The sequence below is a fragment of the Antechinus flavipes genome, chromosome 1 (genome assembly GCF_016432865.1).
Source record: "Antechinus flavipes isolate AdamAnt ecotype Samford, QLD, Australia chromosome 1, AdamAnt_v2, whole genome shotgun sequence".
Taxonomy (NCBI): domain Eukaryota; kingdom Metazoa; phylum Chordata; class Mammalia; order Dasyuromorphia; family Dasyuridae; genus Antechinus; species Antechinus flavipes.
Window position 1 is genome coordinate 691,503,312 of NC_067398.1, and position 18,854 is coordinate 691,522,165.

The 18,854-nt window shown below is 63.4% G+C and overlaps 1 protein-coding gene across 15 annotated transcripts in view; it reads left to right on the plus strand.

Moving 5' to 3' along the window:
- Window positions 1-18,854, plus strand: part of NCOR2 (nuclear receptor corepressor 2) — a 267,487-nt gene that overhangs the window by 66,113 nt on the left and 182,520 nt on the right. For all 15 annotated transcript variants that reach the window (XM_051972629.1, XM_051972638.1, XM_051972635.1 and 12 more), the window contains exon 2: window positions 6,644-6,869. In XM_051972629.1, the coding sequence (XP_051828589.1) occupies window positions 6,765-6,869 (105 nt within the window). In that variant the 5' untranslated portion in view covers window positions 6,644-6,764. The remainder of the gene's footprint in view (window positions 1-6,643; window positions 6,870-18,854) is intronic.

The window sequence follows — 18,854 nt, forward strand, 5'->3', positions numbered from 1 at the left end:
TTGGCTGCCAAGGGATGGGCTTGCCAGGGCCCTGCTGCCCGGACGGTGAGGGGGAGAGGCTGCTACGTCCTGGGGGACTCGGAGGCAGACGGGGAGAGCCCCGCGGCCCGGCTCGGGAAGGCCTCCGTGTTTCTAGCGGGGCTTGTCTGGGCGGCAGGAAGCGGTTTGTCGGGCCGCTCGGTGCCAGCAGCTTTGGTCCAAGGAAAAGGCGCGGGATGCTGGGGCTGCCGGGGCCCTCGGGCTCCTTCCCGCAGGAGAGGTGGGGGTCCTGGGCCGGAGGGGGCCCACGCGGTCCCCAGGGCTCTCCAGGGCCAGGAGAGATTCCGTTGCGTCTCACCCCATGGGCCTCCCGGTGCTTGGATCCCTCTGGGCTTTCCATGGGAGGGACCCTTCGAGAGAGGCGGGCGCCTTGCCCCTATCCCGCCCCGCCTTCTCCCGGTGACCACACTGGGGGGGGGGGCCTGCGTGTTCATTTTCCCCATCCCCCCCTTGGATCCCTGCCCAAAGCCGAGCATCTCGGGTTCCCGTCTGGGTGGAAACCGGATGAGCCGAGACGGGACAGATGGCGGGGCCGACACCCGGGAGCTGGTGACTCCTGTAGGGGCCACTTTGAGGAAGGGCCCCGGGAGGGGCTGGGGGGGTGAGCTCAGGCCTGGCCGTGCCCACGGCAGATGGAGACCGGGAATACTTGGGGATTGGAAACGAGCGTTTGCCCACCCGTGCAGGGGGCCAGGCTTTGCCAGGGGAGCCGTGGGGACGCCGGCTCTTCACCCAGACCAGGAGAGGCTGGCAAAGCCGAGGGTCTTGGGGCAGGAGCATCCTTGCCCACCTCCTCACCTTATGGGGGGAGTTTGAGAGGCTCCTGGGGCTGAAGCTTCTGGGAGGAGACGTTTGCTCTGCTAGCGACCGCTCATCCGTCTTCACTAGGTGCTTGTTGGCTGGCTTGGACCCAGATCCTTGGGACTTTGGGCCCAGGCTCTCTCCCTCCTCCTGCCCGGCCTTCCTGGTCTGCCTCCTCGGGGCCGAGCTCGGACGCTGGCGCCGCGGATCCTCCCCCGTTCGATGGGGCCGCGGCGGATGGCGAGGGCGAGCGGGTGGGGGGCAGCGATGGCGCCCTCTGCACCCGGGGAGTCTCCTGCTCGGGGTCACGCGGGGGGGAGCAGCAGGGCCAAGACTCGGGCCCCAGGCGAGGGCTGACCGCCGGGTTCCCAAACGTTAAATGCCCCACGTGGGCCAGCCAGAAACGAAAGCCCTGCCCTCAGGGGCTTGTGCCCTTCTGGCCCCGGGCGGGGGTCTGTGCAGATAGGTTCCTTGTGGGAAGCTCCTGAGAGGAATAAGTGCCTCCTAACAGCGAGTGAAATCAGGGAAGGCTGCTTAGAGGAGGCGATAGCTGAGCCGAGCCTCCCGGGAGGAGGAGGAGGAGGAGGAGGAGGAGCGGGCAGTGCCGGCCTGTGCAGAGATGGGAGATGGAATGTCAGAAGGGAGACGGAAAGTCTCGGGGGCGGGGGGCCTGGGCTGGGCTTAGAGCCGTCTGGGAAGGCTTCCTGGAGAAGGTGGCCTGGGTCCAACTGGGGCGGCTCGGGCCGAGACGTGGCCCCCAGGTTTGGTGGCTGGAGCTTTCGCCTGAGGCTGGGTGTGGGGGGGGTTGGGCACCCCTGGCCGGGTCGATTCCACGCCAGAATACGGCTCCCACTTGGCTCCTGCAGCTCCTCGGGGACCCCAGGGCTCGCGCGTGAGCCGCGTCAGGGCGCCGCTGACCGTCTGATGATTAATTCAGGAGCTCGCTGGGCGCCTATATCGGGGTCATCGCGGATCAGCGACAGGAAGGTTTTGGGCCCGTGGGGGCGAAGAGAGCCCCGTTGTCCTGTCGCCATGAGCTGGGGAGGGGGCTCCCGGTTCGGGGGGGCCTGAGTGGGGGGCCGTCACCTCCTGCTGATTCCCCCAGGGCGGACCTGGGCCAGAGGGGCTGCTGGGGTCCTGCCTCCGTTTGGGGGCTCCCAGGGAGGTGCCGCCCGTGGGTGCCCGCCCTGCAGGGCCTGAGGCTGGCCCCTGGGTCCCGGGGGGAGGCCCTGGGGAGGCAGAGGCTGGCCGGGGCCTTCGCGGCCCTCCCTCGATCCCAGGTCCCAGCAGGAGCGGGGCCGCAGGGGCAGAAGCCGGGGGCCCAGCTTTAGGAAAGCAGCCCCAGGCCATGTGCCCAACCGCCATTGCCCGGGACAGCGGCCGAGGCTCTGGGAGGGAGGGAGGGAGGACGACTGGCCCAGCACCGCCCAAAGAGGTGGGACTCGGACCCCAGGCCCGTTTCCGGCCTCCTTGGGGGGCTGCCCGGGGGGGGGGTCTGGGCCCTGGGGCTCAGGAAGCGGCAGACTCCGCCTGCGTTTCCCAGGAGCTCTTCTGCTCTGGCCTCCTTCCTGCCTCCCCGTTCGGTCCCTGCCGGCACTTGTGCAGCACTTCCTGAGTGCTGGGGGCACCTTGCTAAGCCTGAGAGGCCACGAGAGACCCCCGCCCCAGGGTGCGCCCCCACCGAGGGGGCTCGGGGTGTGGCCTGTTTGGGGGGGCATAGAGTGTGCCGGGGATGGGGGTGGAGGAAAGCCCTCCAGATGCCAACAAGCTTGTACTTAATCTTGCGGTGACAGGGCGCTTTTGGCCGGGAGAGCCAGACCCGTGGGGTCCCTGGGCCGGGGGGCCGGGCGGGCCGGCTCTGCGTGGCCTGTTTCCCACCTCCGGCCTTTGCCCTCTGCCAGCGTGTGCCCCCTTCTCAGCGCCCCCCTGGCTGAGTGCCCTCCTTCCTGACTCTGGGCCGGCTGCCCCCGGGTCCCCCGTGGAACAGAAGCCCCTTTAGAGCCCAGGCCCGAGCAGCCATGGGAGCCCGCTCTGGGGGGGCCCCGCTCATTCCCGGGGTTGCAGCAGAGGGGCCGGGAGCCAGGGAGCCCCCCCTCACCGTATGCTGATGCAGGAATGGGAGCAGGATTTGAACCCGTTGTCCCGATCTACCCCCCAGGCTGCCTCTGGCCTTTCTGTGCAAGTTTGGGGGCTCCCCTTCTGCCCGTCTCCCGAGCGCCCCCGACACCCCCTTGCTCCTCACCACACCAAAGGAGCGGCGGCTACATCTTGCTTCGGTTAGAGAAGGAAACAGAGCCTGGGAAGGAGCAGCCCCCGGGCCCCAAGGGCCTCTGGAAAGGGGGCCAGGCCAGGGCTGGGGCCCTCGGCCGGGAGCCTCTGCCCGTTCTTCCTTCCCGGAGACGCCGTTTTCCCACGCGGAGGCCCGGGCCGTGGGGAGCGCCTCAGGCCGGCCGGATCTGCACCGGGCAGTGGGAAAGGGGGGCCGGAGCGACTGCGACCACAGGCCGAGGGGCCCCGAGGGGCTGCATCCGCGGGAACGGGAAGAAGCAGGCCTGGAGGAGGCCGACTCTTCTCCTTTGGGCCTGGGTTGGGAAACGTTAACCAGCACAAACAGCGATCCCGGAATGGCCCGATTGGGGGGAGCTCCTGTAGCTGCCCCTCGTCTTGGAGGGAGGCTCTGGGGCGACCCCCCAGCCGCGGTTCCTCTCGGGGACCTCCCGTGTCCCCTCCCCTTCCTTTCTGGTGACCGGGCCTTGAAATGGGAAGGAAGACGTTGGGAAGTGCAGCGGGAGAGGCGCGGCGACCTCGCTGGATGGCCTTCGCCTCGGTACCTCAGGTCCTGGGTTCAGATCCTGCCCCTGCTCCCGGACCTCAGTTCCCACCTTTGTATAAGGGAGGGAAGGGACCAGATGGCGGGCCTCTGGGGTTCCTTCCCGCCCCGGGCCTCTCTGGGCCTCCGTCTCCTCCTCTGTAGCACGAGGGGCTAACTGTGGGCCTGGAAGGTTCCTGCCGGCTCCCGGACCTTTTTTGGGCGAGATGAGGTGGCTCGCGCACTGCCCTCGGGGCCGGTCAGGCAGAGGAGGGGAAGGCACCGGGGGAGTTCAGCCTAGAGAGCAGAGGGCAGGTGGGGTCGGAACGAGGGCGTCGCTGCCCGCGGGTGTTTGCTGTTTTAATGAAGGCAGGGCCGCATCCTCATAGACCCCCCCCAACAACTTGGCCGGGCCTCGGCCGTAAGTGTCGGGGCTGGGGCTCACCCAGATCCTCGGGCCGGCAGAGTCCCACTGGACCGGGGCTGCAGCTGGAGGCCGCCTCGCTCCGTCCTGCCTGCTGGGCCGGAGGCGGGGGTCGCAGGGGCCACAGGCCTGCTCCAGCTGGCCCCCGCCCCTCGGACCCAGGCCTTCCCCTGACCCGCGGTACCTCGTGCTCCGGGGGCGCGCCCTTTCCCCGGCAGGATCCGTGAGCTCCTCGAGGGCAGCGATCTCCGGGCCTGGCTTTGGTCTCTGTCTTCCTCGGGCCCGCTGACTCCCCTCGGCCCGAGCCCAGACGAAGGCTCAGGATATTTATCGGTCGGCGGAGCCTGGGGGGGGGGCCGGGGCTGCTCGCGGGCCGCCTCCGTGCCGCTGGGTGGGCCTGTGGCCCCGCCTCCTGCGCTCCCTGCCTGCGGCCCGGGTTACTCCTCCAGCCTCAGACGGAGCCTCTCTCCGAGGGGAAGCGAGGAGGCCGGTTCCTTGGGGACGCGGGGGCTCAGCCGCGTACACGGCGTTAGAGGTGGGAGGCGGGCCCGGCCCACGTTCCCCTCTGACCTTCTCCTTCGTATTTTCTCCACCATTTCTTAAGTCCCGACAGCCCCAGAAGGCTGAGTCGGGCCTCGATGGTGGCCTTTGCTGATTTCCGAGGTGTGAAAGCTCACGCTGCAAATTTAACAATCGTCTGCTGCACCAACGGAGCCGTCTTAGCGGGACCCACTCGTTTCCCTGATGGGAGGACAGAGGCGGGAAGAGGGGGAGCCTTTCCCTGCTGCTGGAGGAAGAGCCCCCTCCCCGAGACTCCCCGAGCCCTCGCCCTTTCTTTAGTCTGACTCTCAGCCAGCTTTGGGGAGCCAGCGCACCTTTGGGGGCTTTTGTGGGGGTCGGCGTGGGAGCGATAAGAGTTTTTAGAGTGACCCCGTTTTCGGTCTTCTCTCTCCCATATAAAACAGCGAGGTTCAGGGACTTTGGGCCATTTAGCCCTCGTACCCCGCCGAGGGCTCCGAGTCTCAGGGGAGGCGCTGCCTCGCGTTGCTGAGTCTGTGAAATCACCGGCCCAGCCTCGGGTCTCTTACTCCGTCTGAAAAAGCACTTACTGAGCGACTGCTGGGAGCGAGAAAGGCCCAGCCCGGGCAGCCCCCGCCCTCCGAGAGACGCCATTCTCTTGTCCCTGGGGAGCAGGGCCGCGCCGGGAAATGGGCGAGCCTCGCGCTGGGGCCCTCACACCGCGGCCGCGGGGGGCCGGACGAGGGGCCGGAGGGCCGGACGGGGGGCTGGACGGGGGCCCACACTTGGCCTTCCCGGGCCCCGTTTCCTTATTTGTTAAATGAGTGTACTGGGCCTCTGAGGCCCTTTGGCCTGTCTGCCCACTGCCCCCGGCTTCGCCCTCACCCCGAGTCATGTTCTCCCGCCCTCCCGGTGCCCCTGGTAACCCAGGGATGGATTCACTGCCTTCTGAGGCAGCGAGTGTGAGAGTGTGTGTGGGGGGGCACTGGGTATGTCCACATGTGTACGCGTGCCCCCTTCGCCCCCCCGCTCCCCCCCGCTCCCCTCGGTGACCTCGCTTGTCGGCCTCAGCGGCCCCATGACTTGCCCGTTTCCTTGGACGCTCCTTGGGCCGGGCATCCAGCGTGAGGCCTTGAAGCTGTGGTGGTGACTGCAGAGAAGAGGAGGGGCCCGGCGGGGCTCGGACTTGGGGCATCCCTCCATGTTCCCAGGGGCGTTGGTGACTTCACATCCCCGCGGGCTGTTGGAGGGTTGGGATAAGGGAAGGGAAGGGGCTTCGCAGGTAGGGAAGGGAGCCCTGGGGGCCAGAGAACTCGGCCGTGGCTGCCAGGCTCTGCCTCGCTGACCGCCGCCTCCGCGGCCTCGCTCCCCCCGTGATCCCGGAGAAGCTGGGAGGCAGGCCTCCTGCCCCTGGGCCTGGCCCGTGGCCTCCCAGGCTTGTCTGCAGCCACGTTGGCCCCGACTCCCTTCTGCCCTGGCCGGGCCTGGCGGGCCCCGAGCCCCTGGGATGTCTGGGAGGGGGCAGTAGCTGGGGGCCGGGAGCAGAGAGAGATGGGGGGGAGGAGGGACCTTTACTGCTGGGAGGCGGTCGCCTCGTTGGCCCCTCGGGCCGGGGGCCTTCTGCTCCCGGCCCGGCCTCCCCTTTTCTCTGGACATGGGTGACTGTTGCTGATCTTGGGGGCTGAGTCCTGGCAGTGCTGGGCAGATGCCAGGTGATGGGCCCAGGAGGGGAAGGGGGGCTGTTGGAGCGTCCGGAGTCCTTCTCGATTGCCTCCTGCCCGGGACATGGGGGGCTGTCCCCTTTTTCCCTCTTAGAGAGTAAGCCTCTCGTGGGCAGGGGCGGTTTCCTTTTTGTGTGTCTCCCCACCACCTCGCCCAGTGCCCGCCCTTGGGGTGGTGCCCAGGAGCGCTTGGGAGTGGCAGGTTGCACGATCCCGCCGAGATCTGAGGAACGAGCCTCGCCCCAGGCTCTGGCCCCGCTCTGGGGGAGGCGGGGGTCCCGAGCCGCAGCCAGCACCGGCTCACTCCGCCTCTTGTCTCTCCCCCCACAGGTGCCATGTGACCAGGGAGGTGCTCGGGTGATGTTGAGGTCTGCTTGGATCCCAGACAAAGATTGAGAGAGAACCAGAGACCACGAGAGGGGCAGAGGCGGTCCCCGCGCCCACTGCCACTATGTCCGGCTCGGCCCAGCCCGTGACACAGAGCTGGCGGTCCTCGGAGCCCCGCTACCCTCCCCACGCCATCTCCTACCCGGTGCAGATTGCCCGGCCGCATTCGGTAAGTGACCCGAGTCGGGGCTTGGGGCCTCTTGGCTTCCGTGTCCTCCCTGCTCCCCCCCTTCCACCGTGTCTATGGGCAGCGTGACTGTGGCAGGCCAGGGAAGCCGCCTGGTGCTCTTGTTTGGGCCAGAGGCTCTGGGCAAGGGTGGTCTGAGATTGGTCGGCGAGGTTAAAATGGCTTTTTATTGATAGTTTTTGGCTTTTTCATCACTTTCAGTGTGGAACATTTCCCTTCTCTCCCATCCAGAGCGCCGTCCTATATGAAGAACAAAGGAGCCCGTTCTTGCTAGCCCATAGCCTCCCATCTCTGCAGAGAAGGGTGGGGCTGGGGTCCCTTCCCCTATTTCTTTCTTTGGGTCAACCTTGGGCATAGCAATTACTCACCTCCAGTTTTCCTTTTCATTCCTCTGTTGACGTTATCGTAGCCATGGACATCACATAGATCACATCTTGTTGCAGAACATACAGCTGGGACTCGGCGCAGATAAGAATCCCCCAGAGTGGTCGCATTATTTAAATACGTGCCATGCATTTGTTGGGTTGGAACCAATGGCCGTGTTTTACATAGTTATCCCGGAACTTTGCAAATTCAAATGCAGAGGAGCTGTGGAGGATTTATTTTTCCTGCTAATCTGGGCCTGTCTGTTTTCTGTTTTCCTCGTTCTGTTTATTTTTCTTTGCATAAGTTCATGTAAATCTTGCCATCCCCCCATGTTCTTTATATTCATTCATCGCTTCTTACAGTCCGACAATATTCCACTGCCTTCATTTGGCGGGATTTGTTTAGTCATACCCCAATCGCTGGGCAGTTATTTAATTCCCAGCTCCGTGCCACAACAAAAGGCGCCTATCAATACTTTTGTACAAATTGGACATTTCAGGCTTTGCTCTCCTTGGGGTACCTGCCTACGGGTGGTATTTGTAGCAGCAGACATCTCTCTGGCTCTTCCCCTGTGCCCGGCCCTGGCTAACCATTTTACAGCTACTATCTGGTTTGGTCCTCCTAGCAACCCTGGGAGGGAGGTCTACTATTCTTCCTGTTTTATAGAAGAGGAAACTGAGGCAAACAGAGGTTAAGTGACTTGCCCAAGATCACATGGCTTGTTAGAGGCCTAGTCTGGATTTGAACTCAGGTCTCCCTGATTCCAGGCCCATTACTCTATCTGCTACAGCCCCTAGTTACCCTTAGGATCAAAGGATATGGAGATTTTAGTTACTTTTTAAAAAAGGCTTAATTTCAAATTGCTTTCAGAATTACTGATCTGAGCCTTTGAATGTTAGTCCACCTGGGCATATAATCCGTCCATCATTGACCATCCCCCTCTTTTTTCCACCTTTGCCCATTTGTTGGGTGGGAGCTAGAACCTGAGGGTTATTTGGATGGCACTTCTTTTCTTACTAAGGATCCGAGACGGCCTCGTGGGATGGCTTACAGTTGGAAGGGATTGTTCATCTCCTTTTAGAGCAGCACCTTTGGTCTTGGGGATCTGTCTTAATGACCCCGAAGCTCGGCCGTCAGCAGAGAGGGTTTTTGGTCAGTTGATGGCTCCTGTCGGCAGCTTTCTCTCTGAGCCTCGCTGCATTGATTTTGTTTATCCAGAAAGTCCCAGCTCCACGTGGAGTCGCCTGTTCCGTCTTCTCGCCGCCGGTCCCTTGCGTGGTTGAGGGCTCCCCCCCTCCCCGAGCCGTGAGCGGGCCCGGGTTTGCTTCTGCGTTTGTCGGCGCCATCTCTCAATGCACAGGTTGCTTGTACGTCCTGAGTCTGTTGTGGCAGATGGTGCAGCGTGTCGGTCTAAACGTAATTTCTATCAAACTGCCTTCCACGTTTCTGAGTTCTGTCAGATTGAGACTTCTTCCTCAAGGGACTCGGGCCCTCGGGCTTATCAAGCTCTTGGCCGATCGTTGCTGAGTACCGAGTCAGGCGTGTCTAGCTCTATTCCCCCCCGCTCCCCCTGCCTCAGTTTCCTTCTCTGTAAAGTGAAGGGGCAGGGGTCAGCGGGAGGTGGTCCGTGGCTGGGGTGGGGTTTCAGATGGGCAGAACTCGATGCGGAAAAGCGCTCTGGGCTCAGTGTTGGCCCTGTCAGGGGGAACTGAAGGGAGAGATTTGGGGGAGGGAAGTTAGGAGGGAGGAAGCCTTAGGGCCAGCCAACTGGGGGGGGGGGGCTCCTGGGGCCTTGGTCTCTGTCCTGGGCATGGGAGAGTGGCCGAGGCCCAGCCCGAGCCTTCTCAGGTCCCCGTCAGGCCCAGCCACGAGCTTCCCGAGGAGTGCGCGCTTTCCTCTTGTTGCTTCCCTGTAGTGAGCTGGGGCACCTGGTGGTTGGGCTCCCCTGGGGGTCAGGGCGGGAAGCGCAGGGCAGCCGGCAGCCCCCGTCTCTCCCCACGCTGACCTCCTGGCTCGGGGCTGAGTCGTCTAGAGATGGAGGCTTCTCATTTTTTCTGAGAGAAAAGTGGGGGGGGCACAGAGACAGAGCGTTGGATGGAGAGAGGAATGGAGGGATGGAGACAGAGCTGGATGGAGGGATGGAGCTTTCGATTTTCTGGGCACCGCACGGAGCCGGGGGGACACGAGGACAGGCTTCTGAGAGTTCTGTTCTAGGAAAGGGAGCTGGGCGGGATGGGGGGAGAAAGCCGCTGCTGCCAAGAGAAGCCTGGAGAGCCAGGGGTGCCGGGGGGGGGGCAGGAATTATCAGGAGAGTGAAAATGGGAAATTGTGTGGTCAAAAGCAAACACGGCTGTCTGGAGGGTTTTTTTTTTTTTTTTTTTTTTTGCTGAGACAATTGGGGTTAAGTGACGCCCAAGATCACAGGGACAAGAAGTTTAAGTGTCTGAGGTCAGATTTGAACTCAGCTCCTCCTGCCTTCAGGGCTGGGGCTCTATCCACTGCGCCCCCTAGCTGCCCCTGGAGGAATTTTAAAAAGTTCCCCAGCACCCTCTGCTCGGGCCTGGACCTCCTGGGGCTCCCCGGGCACGGGGGCTGTTTTGGCCCAGGGAGGGGGCTGCCAGAAGGACGGAGAACGTCAGCCTCCCGCTTCACAAGCCGAGAGTCCCCGGCCCCAGGGCCGCGGCCCGCGCCACTCCACGCAGCGCGCCTCCCTGTCCCACTGCGTGCCCGGCACTGCTCACCAGTGCGGTCCTCGGGAGCTTCCGTTCTCGAGTCTCGGGGCCCGAGCCCTCAGCTTTTGGAGCATCGGCCCGGACCGGTCCTTACAGCAGCCTGGGGAGGGCTGCGAGCCACACCGGGGGGAAGGGAACACCTTGGTGGAGGGACCTGTCCAGTCACTTCATGGGTTGGAACGTGTCTCTCCTAAAACCTAGATCCGGAGCCCTGAGCAGTGCGAAGGGGTGTGTGTGTGTGTGTGTGTCCAGGTGCGGATGTGCACCCAGGTGGGAACGAGCATCTGTGCAGACGTGTGTGTGAGTGCATGCACTGATGGGGGGGTGCATGTGCACGAGAGAGCACTGGGAGCACGGCAGTGTGTACCTGGAGTGCACGGGTGCGTGTGCGAGCACTGGGAGCACGGCAGCGTGTACGTGGAGTGCACGGGTGCGTGTGCACGAGAGAGCACTGGGAGCACGGCAGCGTGTACCTGGAGTGCACGGGTGCATGTGCGAGCACTGGGAGCACAGCAGCGTGTACGTGGAGTGCACGGGTGCGTGTGCGAGCACTGGGAGCACGGCAGCGTGTACCTGGAGTGCACGGGTGCGTGTGCGAGCACTGGGAGCACGGCAGTGTGTACCTGGAGTGCACGGGTGCGTGTGCGAGCACTGGGAGCACTGCAGTGTGTACCTGGAGTGCACGGGTGCGTGTGCGAGCACTGGGAGCACGGCAGTGTGTACGTGGAGTGCACGGGTGCGTGTGCGAGCACTGGGAGCACGGCAGTGTGTACAGGCTGCCTCCCGGGGTCTGCTCTGGCAGCTTGGGGAAGCCTGCCCAAGGCCCGCTCTGTGGGGTTCCTGCTTTTCCCCAGGCCCGGAGCTGTTTACCTGGGGGGGAGGGGGAGGCACGTGCTGAGAGGGGCAGCCTGTGGGCCGGAGCCCGCGTGGCCCCCTGGGAGGGGCCCTTGAGGAGAGGCCGGTGCTCCTCTGGGGCTCCCCCCTCTCTGCTCCCCTCCCCTTGAGGTCCCTCCTTGGGGCCCTGGCGGGGAGCCTCAGCTCTCAGCCTCCCCCTGCCCGCAGGCCCATCTTCAGTCCGTCTCTGTCGTTGCTCATTTAAGCTCAGAAGCAGCGTGAGATCGCACACTTAGTGCCCCCCCCCCAACTCCGCCGGACTGAGCCTGGCCCCACCCAGGAGGGCAGGCGGCCCCGTGCGACCTCTCTGGGCCTCGGTTTCCCCGCCTCTGAATGAGGGGCTTGGACTAGAAGGTCCCAGGTTCTTCCCAGCTCCGAGCCCGGCTCAGCCCAAGCCAGGCGGCAGCTTGGTGGAGGAGCTGCGGTGTGCGGGCCTGGGCCCAGTAACCCCGGCTGGTGACCTGCTGCCTCCCCCTCCTCCTCTTTGCTTTGCAGGGTTGGGGGCCCAGAGACTCGGATTGTGACTCATTTTGTCTGTTAGGTGACTTGGTTACTTTTGCTAAACTGCTTTTTTCTCTTCTGGTTTGGTTAAAAAAAGGATGGCTCGGTCAGCTTTTAGTACCTTGTGTGTGCCAGGCCGGGCCCAGGCCCTGAACGGAGAGGAACGGAAGTGGGGGAGGCCGGGAGAAAACCCCTCAGGGAGAAAGAGACCTGCGGCGGCCGGAAGGAAGAGAAACACGGCGGAGCCCCCAGAGAAGCCCCCGAGGGCCCGGGCGCCAGTCTCCCTGGCAGAGGTGTCCGCTGCTGCCAGTCCTGGGCGGCTGTGCCCCCCATGCTCTCCCCAGGGTCCCTCTGCTTCTAGGGCTCCAGAGCAGGGAGGGGCCGAGGCCCCTTGATGTTGTAGGGGAAGAACTGAGGCCCCCCGATCACAAACGGTCCAGGGCCAGCCCAGGATGGGGCCCCCGCCCCTCCCCCAGCCCCGCCCCTGCTCGGGGAGCAGGGCCACATGTGCCTTCTGGGCTTGGGGCGCCCGGCACTTAGTCTGAGCGGGGGGAGCCTCCGTGTCCCGGTTCAAGGTCAGCCCCATGAAACGCTCTCCCCGTCCCCGCCCGTTCCTGCCAAAGGCTGGTGCCCTCTCGCCCACTAACAGGCCGGCCTGGTCCCCTCCCCCCAGCAGCCGGCAGGGCTTCAGCAGGGGTGGGACCCGGGGAGCCTCCTTGGTAAAGGGGGCGGGTTATCGACCCCGCTCTGCCCCGATGGGGGTCCAGGACCTCAGAGCAGCCCTCGGCCCGCCGCGCCCCGGCCGCCCAGATCTCGGCTGCTGCCTCTTATGGTCTCCTCGTCTCCCAGGGTCCGAGCTGCCGGAAACGGGAGATAAAGCTGCCCCGGCGTCGGGGGGGGGGGGGGGAACGATGCTCACTCAGTTCCTTCTCTCCGTCTCCCTTTGCTAGAGCTCACTGAGCCGGGAGGCCAGCAGCACTGCAAGGGGAGACCCTCTGCTGGGGACCTGCCGCCTCCGGATCCCTGAGCTTTTTGGAGGCGGCCCAGGCCAGGGCAAGCAGAGGCTTCGAAGGGAAGGGCGGGCCAAGCGCCGGGACTTCCAGAAAGCAGGAGGCACCCGGAGGAAACGCCGCGGTCTGGGCTCTGGCTCTTCCAGCATCGGCCCCCACGAGTCCTTTCTTCCAAACACACACAGGCAGAGAGCTTTCGGCGTCCAGTTGGTGCGACTCTGTGTTCCTGACCTTTCTCCCTTCCCCTCTTACCTGCCCTCCCCAAGCCAGCAAGCGAGGGCGGCTAAGCCCGTGCAGTCCGTGTCTCACGTTGTGCGAGAGAACTCGGAGCAAAGGGAAAAACGTGAGAGAAAAAGCCAAAAACAAGTGAAAGAGCCACGCGCCCACGTTCAGCCTCTTAGCCCTCTCTGGAGGCCGCTGCCCACACTGCCCACGCACCCACACTGCCCACGCACCCACACTGCCCACGCACCCACACTGCCCACGCACCCACACTGCCCACGCACTCACACTGCCCACGCACCCACACTGCTCACGCTGCCCACGCACCCACACTGCCCACGCACCCACACTGCCCACGCACCCACACTGCTCACGCTGCCCACGCACCCACACTGCTCACGCTGCCCACGCACCCACACTGCCCACGCACCCACACTGCCCACGCACCCACACTGCTCACGCTGCCCACGCACCCACGCTGCCCACGCGCCCACGTTCAGCCTCTTAGCCCTCTCTGGAGGCCGCTGCCCACACTGCCCATGTGCCCACACTGCTCACGCTGCCCACGCACCCACGCTGCCCACGCGCCCACGTTCAGCCTCTTAGCCCTCTCTGGAGGCCGCTGCCCACACTGCCCACGCACCCACACTGCCCACGCACCCACACTGCTCACGCTGCCCACGCACCCACACTGCCCACGCACCCACACTGCCCACGCACCCACACTGCCCACGCACCCACACTGCCCACGCACCCACACTGCCCACGCACCCACACTGCTCACGCTGCCCACGCACTCACACTGCCCACACTGCCCACGTACCCACACTGCTCACGCTGCCCACGCACCCACGCTGCCCACGCGCCCACGTTCAGCCTCTTAGCCCTCTCTGGAGGCTGCGGCCCCCACGCTGCCCCCGCGGCCCCCGCTGCCCCCGCTGCCCACATGGCTCACGCTACCCCTACGGCCCCCGCTGCCCACGCCCTGCTTGGTCTCGGAGCACAGGCGTTCCCGGCCTCGCTACCATCAGCCCACTCGCCGCTCTTACAGGGATGGGTGTGAGGGTGCATCGGTAACACCCCTGGCGTGCACGGGCATCCCTCATCGGCCCCCTCCCCCGATGGGCGACCGCTCGCGGCCCAGTGTCTCTCCGCTGCAAACGGGGCCGCCACAGACACGTGGGCCCTTCCCTCCTTTAAGATCTCTTTGGGATCCAGACCAATAGGGACACGGCTGGGCCAAAGGTCTGCACAGTCGTTCCAAACTGCGGCCGGGCCAAGTGTTAAGGACCCTGCTGTCCGAACTGCTCAGAAGGGCCGGATCCGGTCGCAGCTCCACCAGCAGCGCATCGGTGCCCCCCCAACATCCCGCGTGCCCCCCACCGTGCGTCGGTATCTTTCCCTGTCGTCCAGCAGTCTGGCAGGTGGGGGGTGGTAGCTCAGAGTTGTTTGACCTGCATTTCTCTGATCAGCAGTGACGTGGGGCACTTTCATGGGAGTAGAAATAGTTTCCATTTCTTCGTCTGAAAGTTGTTCACGTCCTTTGACGAAAGGCCTGGGCTCTGCGGGTGGGCGAGAACTTTTTGTGTTCAGCCCTCATTTCGTAGCCACGAAGGGCGGCGGCTGAGCCCAGGCCCTCGGGCAGCGTGTCGCCCTGGACTCCGGCTCGGTGCCCGCCTCGGCTCCTCCTGGGTGCCCCCTCCTCTCGGGCCCTGGCCGTGGCCCGGACACCGAGGGGCAGAGCGCGGCCGGGCGGAGGGCCCTCTTCCCCTGAGGAGACAAGTGGCTGCTTTAGGCTTTGTCTGGGAAGGAGGGCAGGGCAGCTGAGGACCAGCAAGGGAACAGCTAATCCCCCCGGCTTTTCATAAGGTCAGTGAGGGGAAAAGGGTCTCCTGTGCCAGATTAAACCGCTCCAGATGTGCCCTGTCTGCTGCAGACTCTTAGCCCAGAGCTCACCCGGAAGGGTGGAAAGGAGCGGACATTTATTATACGCCTTCTGTGTGCCAAGCCCTGCGCTGAAAGCTCTGTCTCTGATTCCCACGACAGCCCTGGGGGAAGGAGCCCTGTTTTCCTGTTTAGTCATGTCTGACTCTTCATGATCCATTTGGGGATTTCTTGGCAAAGACACAGGAGGGGTTGGCCATGGCCTTCTCCGGCTCATTTTACAGATGAGGAAACTGAGGCATACACGTGACTCATGCCAGGGTCTCACAGCTGGGATATAAACCCGGACCTTCCTGACTTCAGGCCTGGTGCTTTGTCCACCAGATCCTAGGTGTCCCTCTCAGGGTTTCATCCATCTTGATGGGGGAGCAGGGACTTCCTCCTTCCTCTTCCTCCTTCCCCGCTCCTGTCTGCTCCTGTTGGGTACATCCTAAGCAGCATCAGCCTTGCCCTGAGGCTCCAAGGGGTCCTGAAGCCATCTGCCTCCCCCCCCGCCATCTGTGCCCCCCCGGCCACCCCAGGCCATCTGCCCCCCCACGGACTTGGTTATCATCACCAGCCTTCCTGATTGGGAGGCCTTTCCTCCTCCTGACTAGTATCCCGTGGCTGGGCTTCTCCATTCACCATGTCCGCAGACCTGAACATCCCAGGTGAGGTCTCCCAAAGGAGCCGAGGACAGTGGAAGGCGAGCGGCGAGGCTGCTTTTGGGGGTCTCCGATCCCGGACTCGTCCAGGATTTCACGCCACGGGACAGGCGCATGCTGAGCTTGCTTCCCATTCGGACCCCCAGATCATTCTCATTCTAAGTTGGTGCTGCCTGCGTTTGGGTGGAATGGAAGGGGTCGTGAGTGAGGAACATTAGAACGGGAGGGGCTGCCGGGAGCCATGGAGAGTCCCCTCTGCTGCCCGGGCTGGGTCCCCCGTTCGGAAGCCGGCTCCGGTGGTTGTCTGGCCTTCCTTGTTATTGGCTGCCTTGTTTTTTTTTCACCAAATTTTCCCTCATATTGGACTGAAGGCTGGTCCTCCTTGGGCCTCGTTGTGCCCTCAGGGACACACAGAAGCCTGGTCCCTTTCCCGCTGCCCTTCCTACTTGACGACAGCCATCGTGTTCTCTCGGAGATGCCTTTTCTTTGGGCTCGTTAATAGGGGCTCAAGGGCTCTCGCCGTGCTGGTCTGGGCTCCAGAAACAGGGCGTCAAAGCCCCAACGGAACAGAAAGCTTCGCAGACCCCTTCCCCCTCCTGCTGCCCCCTTCTCCCCCAGCCACCACGGGCCTTGGTTCCTTTTATGCAGCATTAAAAGTGAGCGTGGGTCATTGCTTCTTGGAACCGCGCGCTCGCGAATCCCCGCTCTCTCCCCCCTTCGTGTCACTGATGCATTAATGAACCTCCCTGCGAGTCAGAGGGAGGGGGAGGGGTCATCGGAAGTCTCCAGTCCATTCCCAAACAGGGATCAGGCCATCCGCCAGTCGGTGAACGGCTTTGGTCAGAGGCTTCCTCCGCGCCAGGCTCCGAGCTAAGAGCTGCAGCGCAAAGCTAATGCAAAGCCCGTCCCTGCCCTCGAGATTTCCGCGGGTCCTCCCTGGCGCGGTGGCTGCCCGGCGTGGATGCCCGCCTTCTGGGGAAACGGCTCACTCGCCGCTCTCCCGAGCGGCCCGTTCTGGGCCGGAGCGGCGGCGAGGCCGGGGTCTGTGGCCACGACTGCAGCTTGTCCCGAGAAGTCCTGTCCTGGCCCCTGGGCTTCAGCTTCCTGCTCAGCAAAGCCTTTGTGGTTTGTTCTGCCTCTGAGAGCCGGGGGTGGCTCTTGGCAGCAGCCCTGGGCCAAGGGCTCCCCAGTTCTCGGCTGTAGGGGGGGCAGCCTGGGCTTGGCTTGGCCGCTGACACCCCCTTTATTTCACAGTTCAGAGACTGAGGCTGAGAGATCTGGAGGGGGAAGATAAGCTCACACCTTGGAAACCCCTGCTCTCCTTGGTTCCCTCCCTGGCCCGGGAGCTGCCTGGAGAGGAGGCACTGGCCACGCTTCCTCCCCTCCCCAGTGGGGTCTCCCTGGCCATCAGTGCCCATGGAAGGTGCAGCTCATTAACTCCCCTGCCTGTCCCCGGTAGCAGTGGGGCCGGAGAGCGGGGGGTGGCGAGGCAGGGCCCGGGCACTGGCCAGGGGATGGTTCCCAGGAGAGCCCCCCCTTGGCACCGAGGGCCAGCGGTGCTGGCGAGGACTGGGCAGCTTTCCTCCTGTGTCCGGGGCTGGGGGAGCTCAGCATTCCTGGTAGCTGGGCGGGAGGCCCCAGCTGCAAGGCAAGGAGTGGGGCCTGGAACAGTGGATCCCTTGTCCCGGGGCCTGGAGCCCGGCCACATGGGAGAGAGCGAGAACGCTCGGTGGCGCTCTTCCTCGGCTCAGCTGCCGGCGTTAGCGGCCCGGCCCCCGCCCCCCCAGGCTGGGGAGCCCAGCAAGCCTCCACTCAGCTGCCCTCGCTGGGCTGCCCCCCCTTCAGCCTCCTAGGTGACCCCCCACACCCTGGGTGTTGAGGTTCCAGAGCCTTGCACAGGGTCGTCCTGTGGGGTCCTCCCAGCAGCCCCCTTACGGCCTCTTGGAGCAAGGAGGCAGGGAGGGCGGCCTCACCCCCCATTGAGATGCTGTCCCATTGTACAGATGAAGGGTCACCGTCCCTGGGCACTCACAGCTGCTGCCAGCGGGCCGGTCTGTGCCGATGCTCCGTGCACGTGTGCCGTGGTCACCTGACTCCCCTGGACCTCTAGAAGTCTCCAAAAAAGAGGAGCCTGCCCTGGATTGTCCTGGCGGGCCTTCCGGGGATTTAGAAACCAGACTGCGGGGAGCCCCGTTGGCGAGAGGCTGGGGGAGCCAGGACCGGGCTTCCCTGGGCGGGGGGCCACCTTCTGGGCCTCTTTCTGTCCCAGGGCATTGGGTAGCCCGGGGTCCTGAGCCCGCCGTGTATTGGGGGCTGAATGCAGTTAGTAATAAGGGCACCGGAGGCGGAGAAAGAGAAGCACCGCAGGGCCTGCCCTCTGGGGGCTTACGTTCTCAGGGGAGTGGGGGAGAAGGATGTAACTAGACACAGAACAGACACGGGGCTTAGCCCAGATCTGCTCAGTGTAGAGCCTTCCTTCTTCCCCTTCCCCCTTCTCCTTCCCCTTTCCCCCTTCCCTTGTCCCCAAATTTCAAAGCTCCTCTCCGCTCCCCCAAGGCACTGGCCTCGGCTTGTGATCCGTGGGTGAGGGTGCTCCTTGCAGTGCCTCGGGGCCCTGGGTAGGGGTGCTCCATGGGCAGGGGCTCTGTGCTCCTTGACCAGCTGTGGATCCACCGCAGAGCGGGTCGGCGTGAGCCAAGCAGGAGAAAGGGCTCCTTAGAGGAAGGAAGGGGTGGGGAGTGAGCCAGTGCAGATGCAGCCTCTGGCCTTGGGAGGACCCGCCAGGAGGGCCGCTGGCTGCCAGGAACCTCGGAGTTCCCGACTGAAAGGACGTCTCTGTGGCCCCAGCCCAAGGTTCTGGCTCAGCCCTGCACAAGCGCAGGCGCCTCCCTGCTTCCCTCAGCTCTGACTCTTAGACCGGCTCAACACCTTTTAATGCTACTAAATGCCTGAAATAAAATGCACACAAGTATAAGCAGCCAGAGTATGTTAAAATGCAATTATCCTAGGATTTGGAAAAAAAAAAGCTTTGGGGGGCAAGGTTTTTCATGAGGATGCTGCTTCAACCCTCAACCTTCTTTCTAACTCTGGTATAGTTTTCAGAAGCCCCTGGCTTGGACATCTTGAGGATGTGAGTTCAAATCGTAGCCATTTACGCCGAATAGCTTCGAGTAAGTCAGTTAACATGTTCTGGTTGTCAGGCCCCTCTATCATTTCTTAGCTATCTTGTAGCCCTGAATTTTTTTCTTTCAAATTTTTCTTTTTCTTTAATTTATTTAGTATTTTGTTTCCCCAGTTACACATAAAAACGATTTTTAACATTTGTTTTTAAAACAAGTCCCGGATTCTCTCCCTTCTCCCTCCCGTTGAGAAAGCAAGCATGCAAAATATTTCCATAAGTCACATTGTAAAAGAAAACTGAGACCAAAAAAGGGCCAAACTCAAGAAAAATAAAGTAGAAAAAGTCTGCTTCAGTCTGCCTCAGTTCTTTCTCGGGGGAAAGATGGCATTTTTCATTAGAAGTCCCTCTGAGTTGTCTTGGGTCATTTCATTGCTGAGAAGAGTTATGTCACTCCCAGCTGGTCATCTCACGGTGCCGCTGTCACTTTGTACGCGTGCATTTCGCTTTGCGTCAGCTCATGGGAGGCTTTCCAG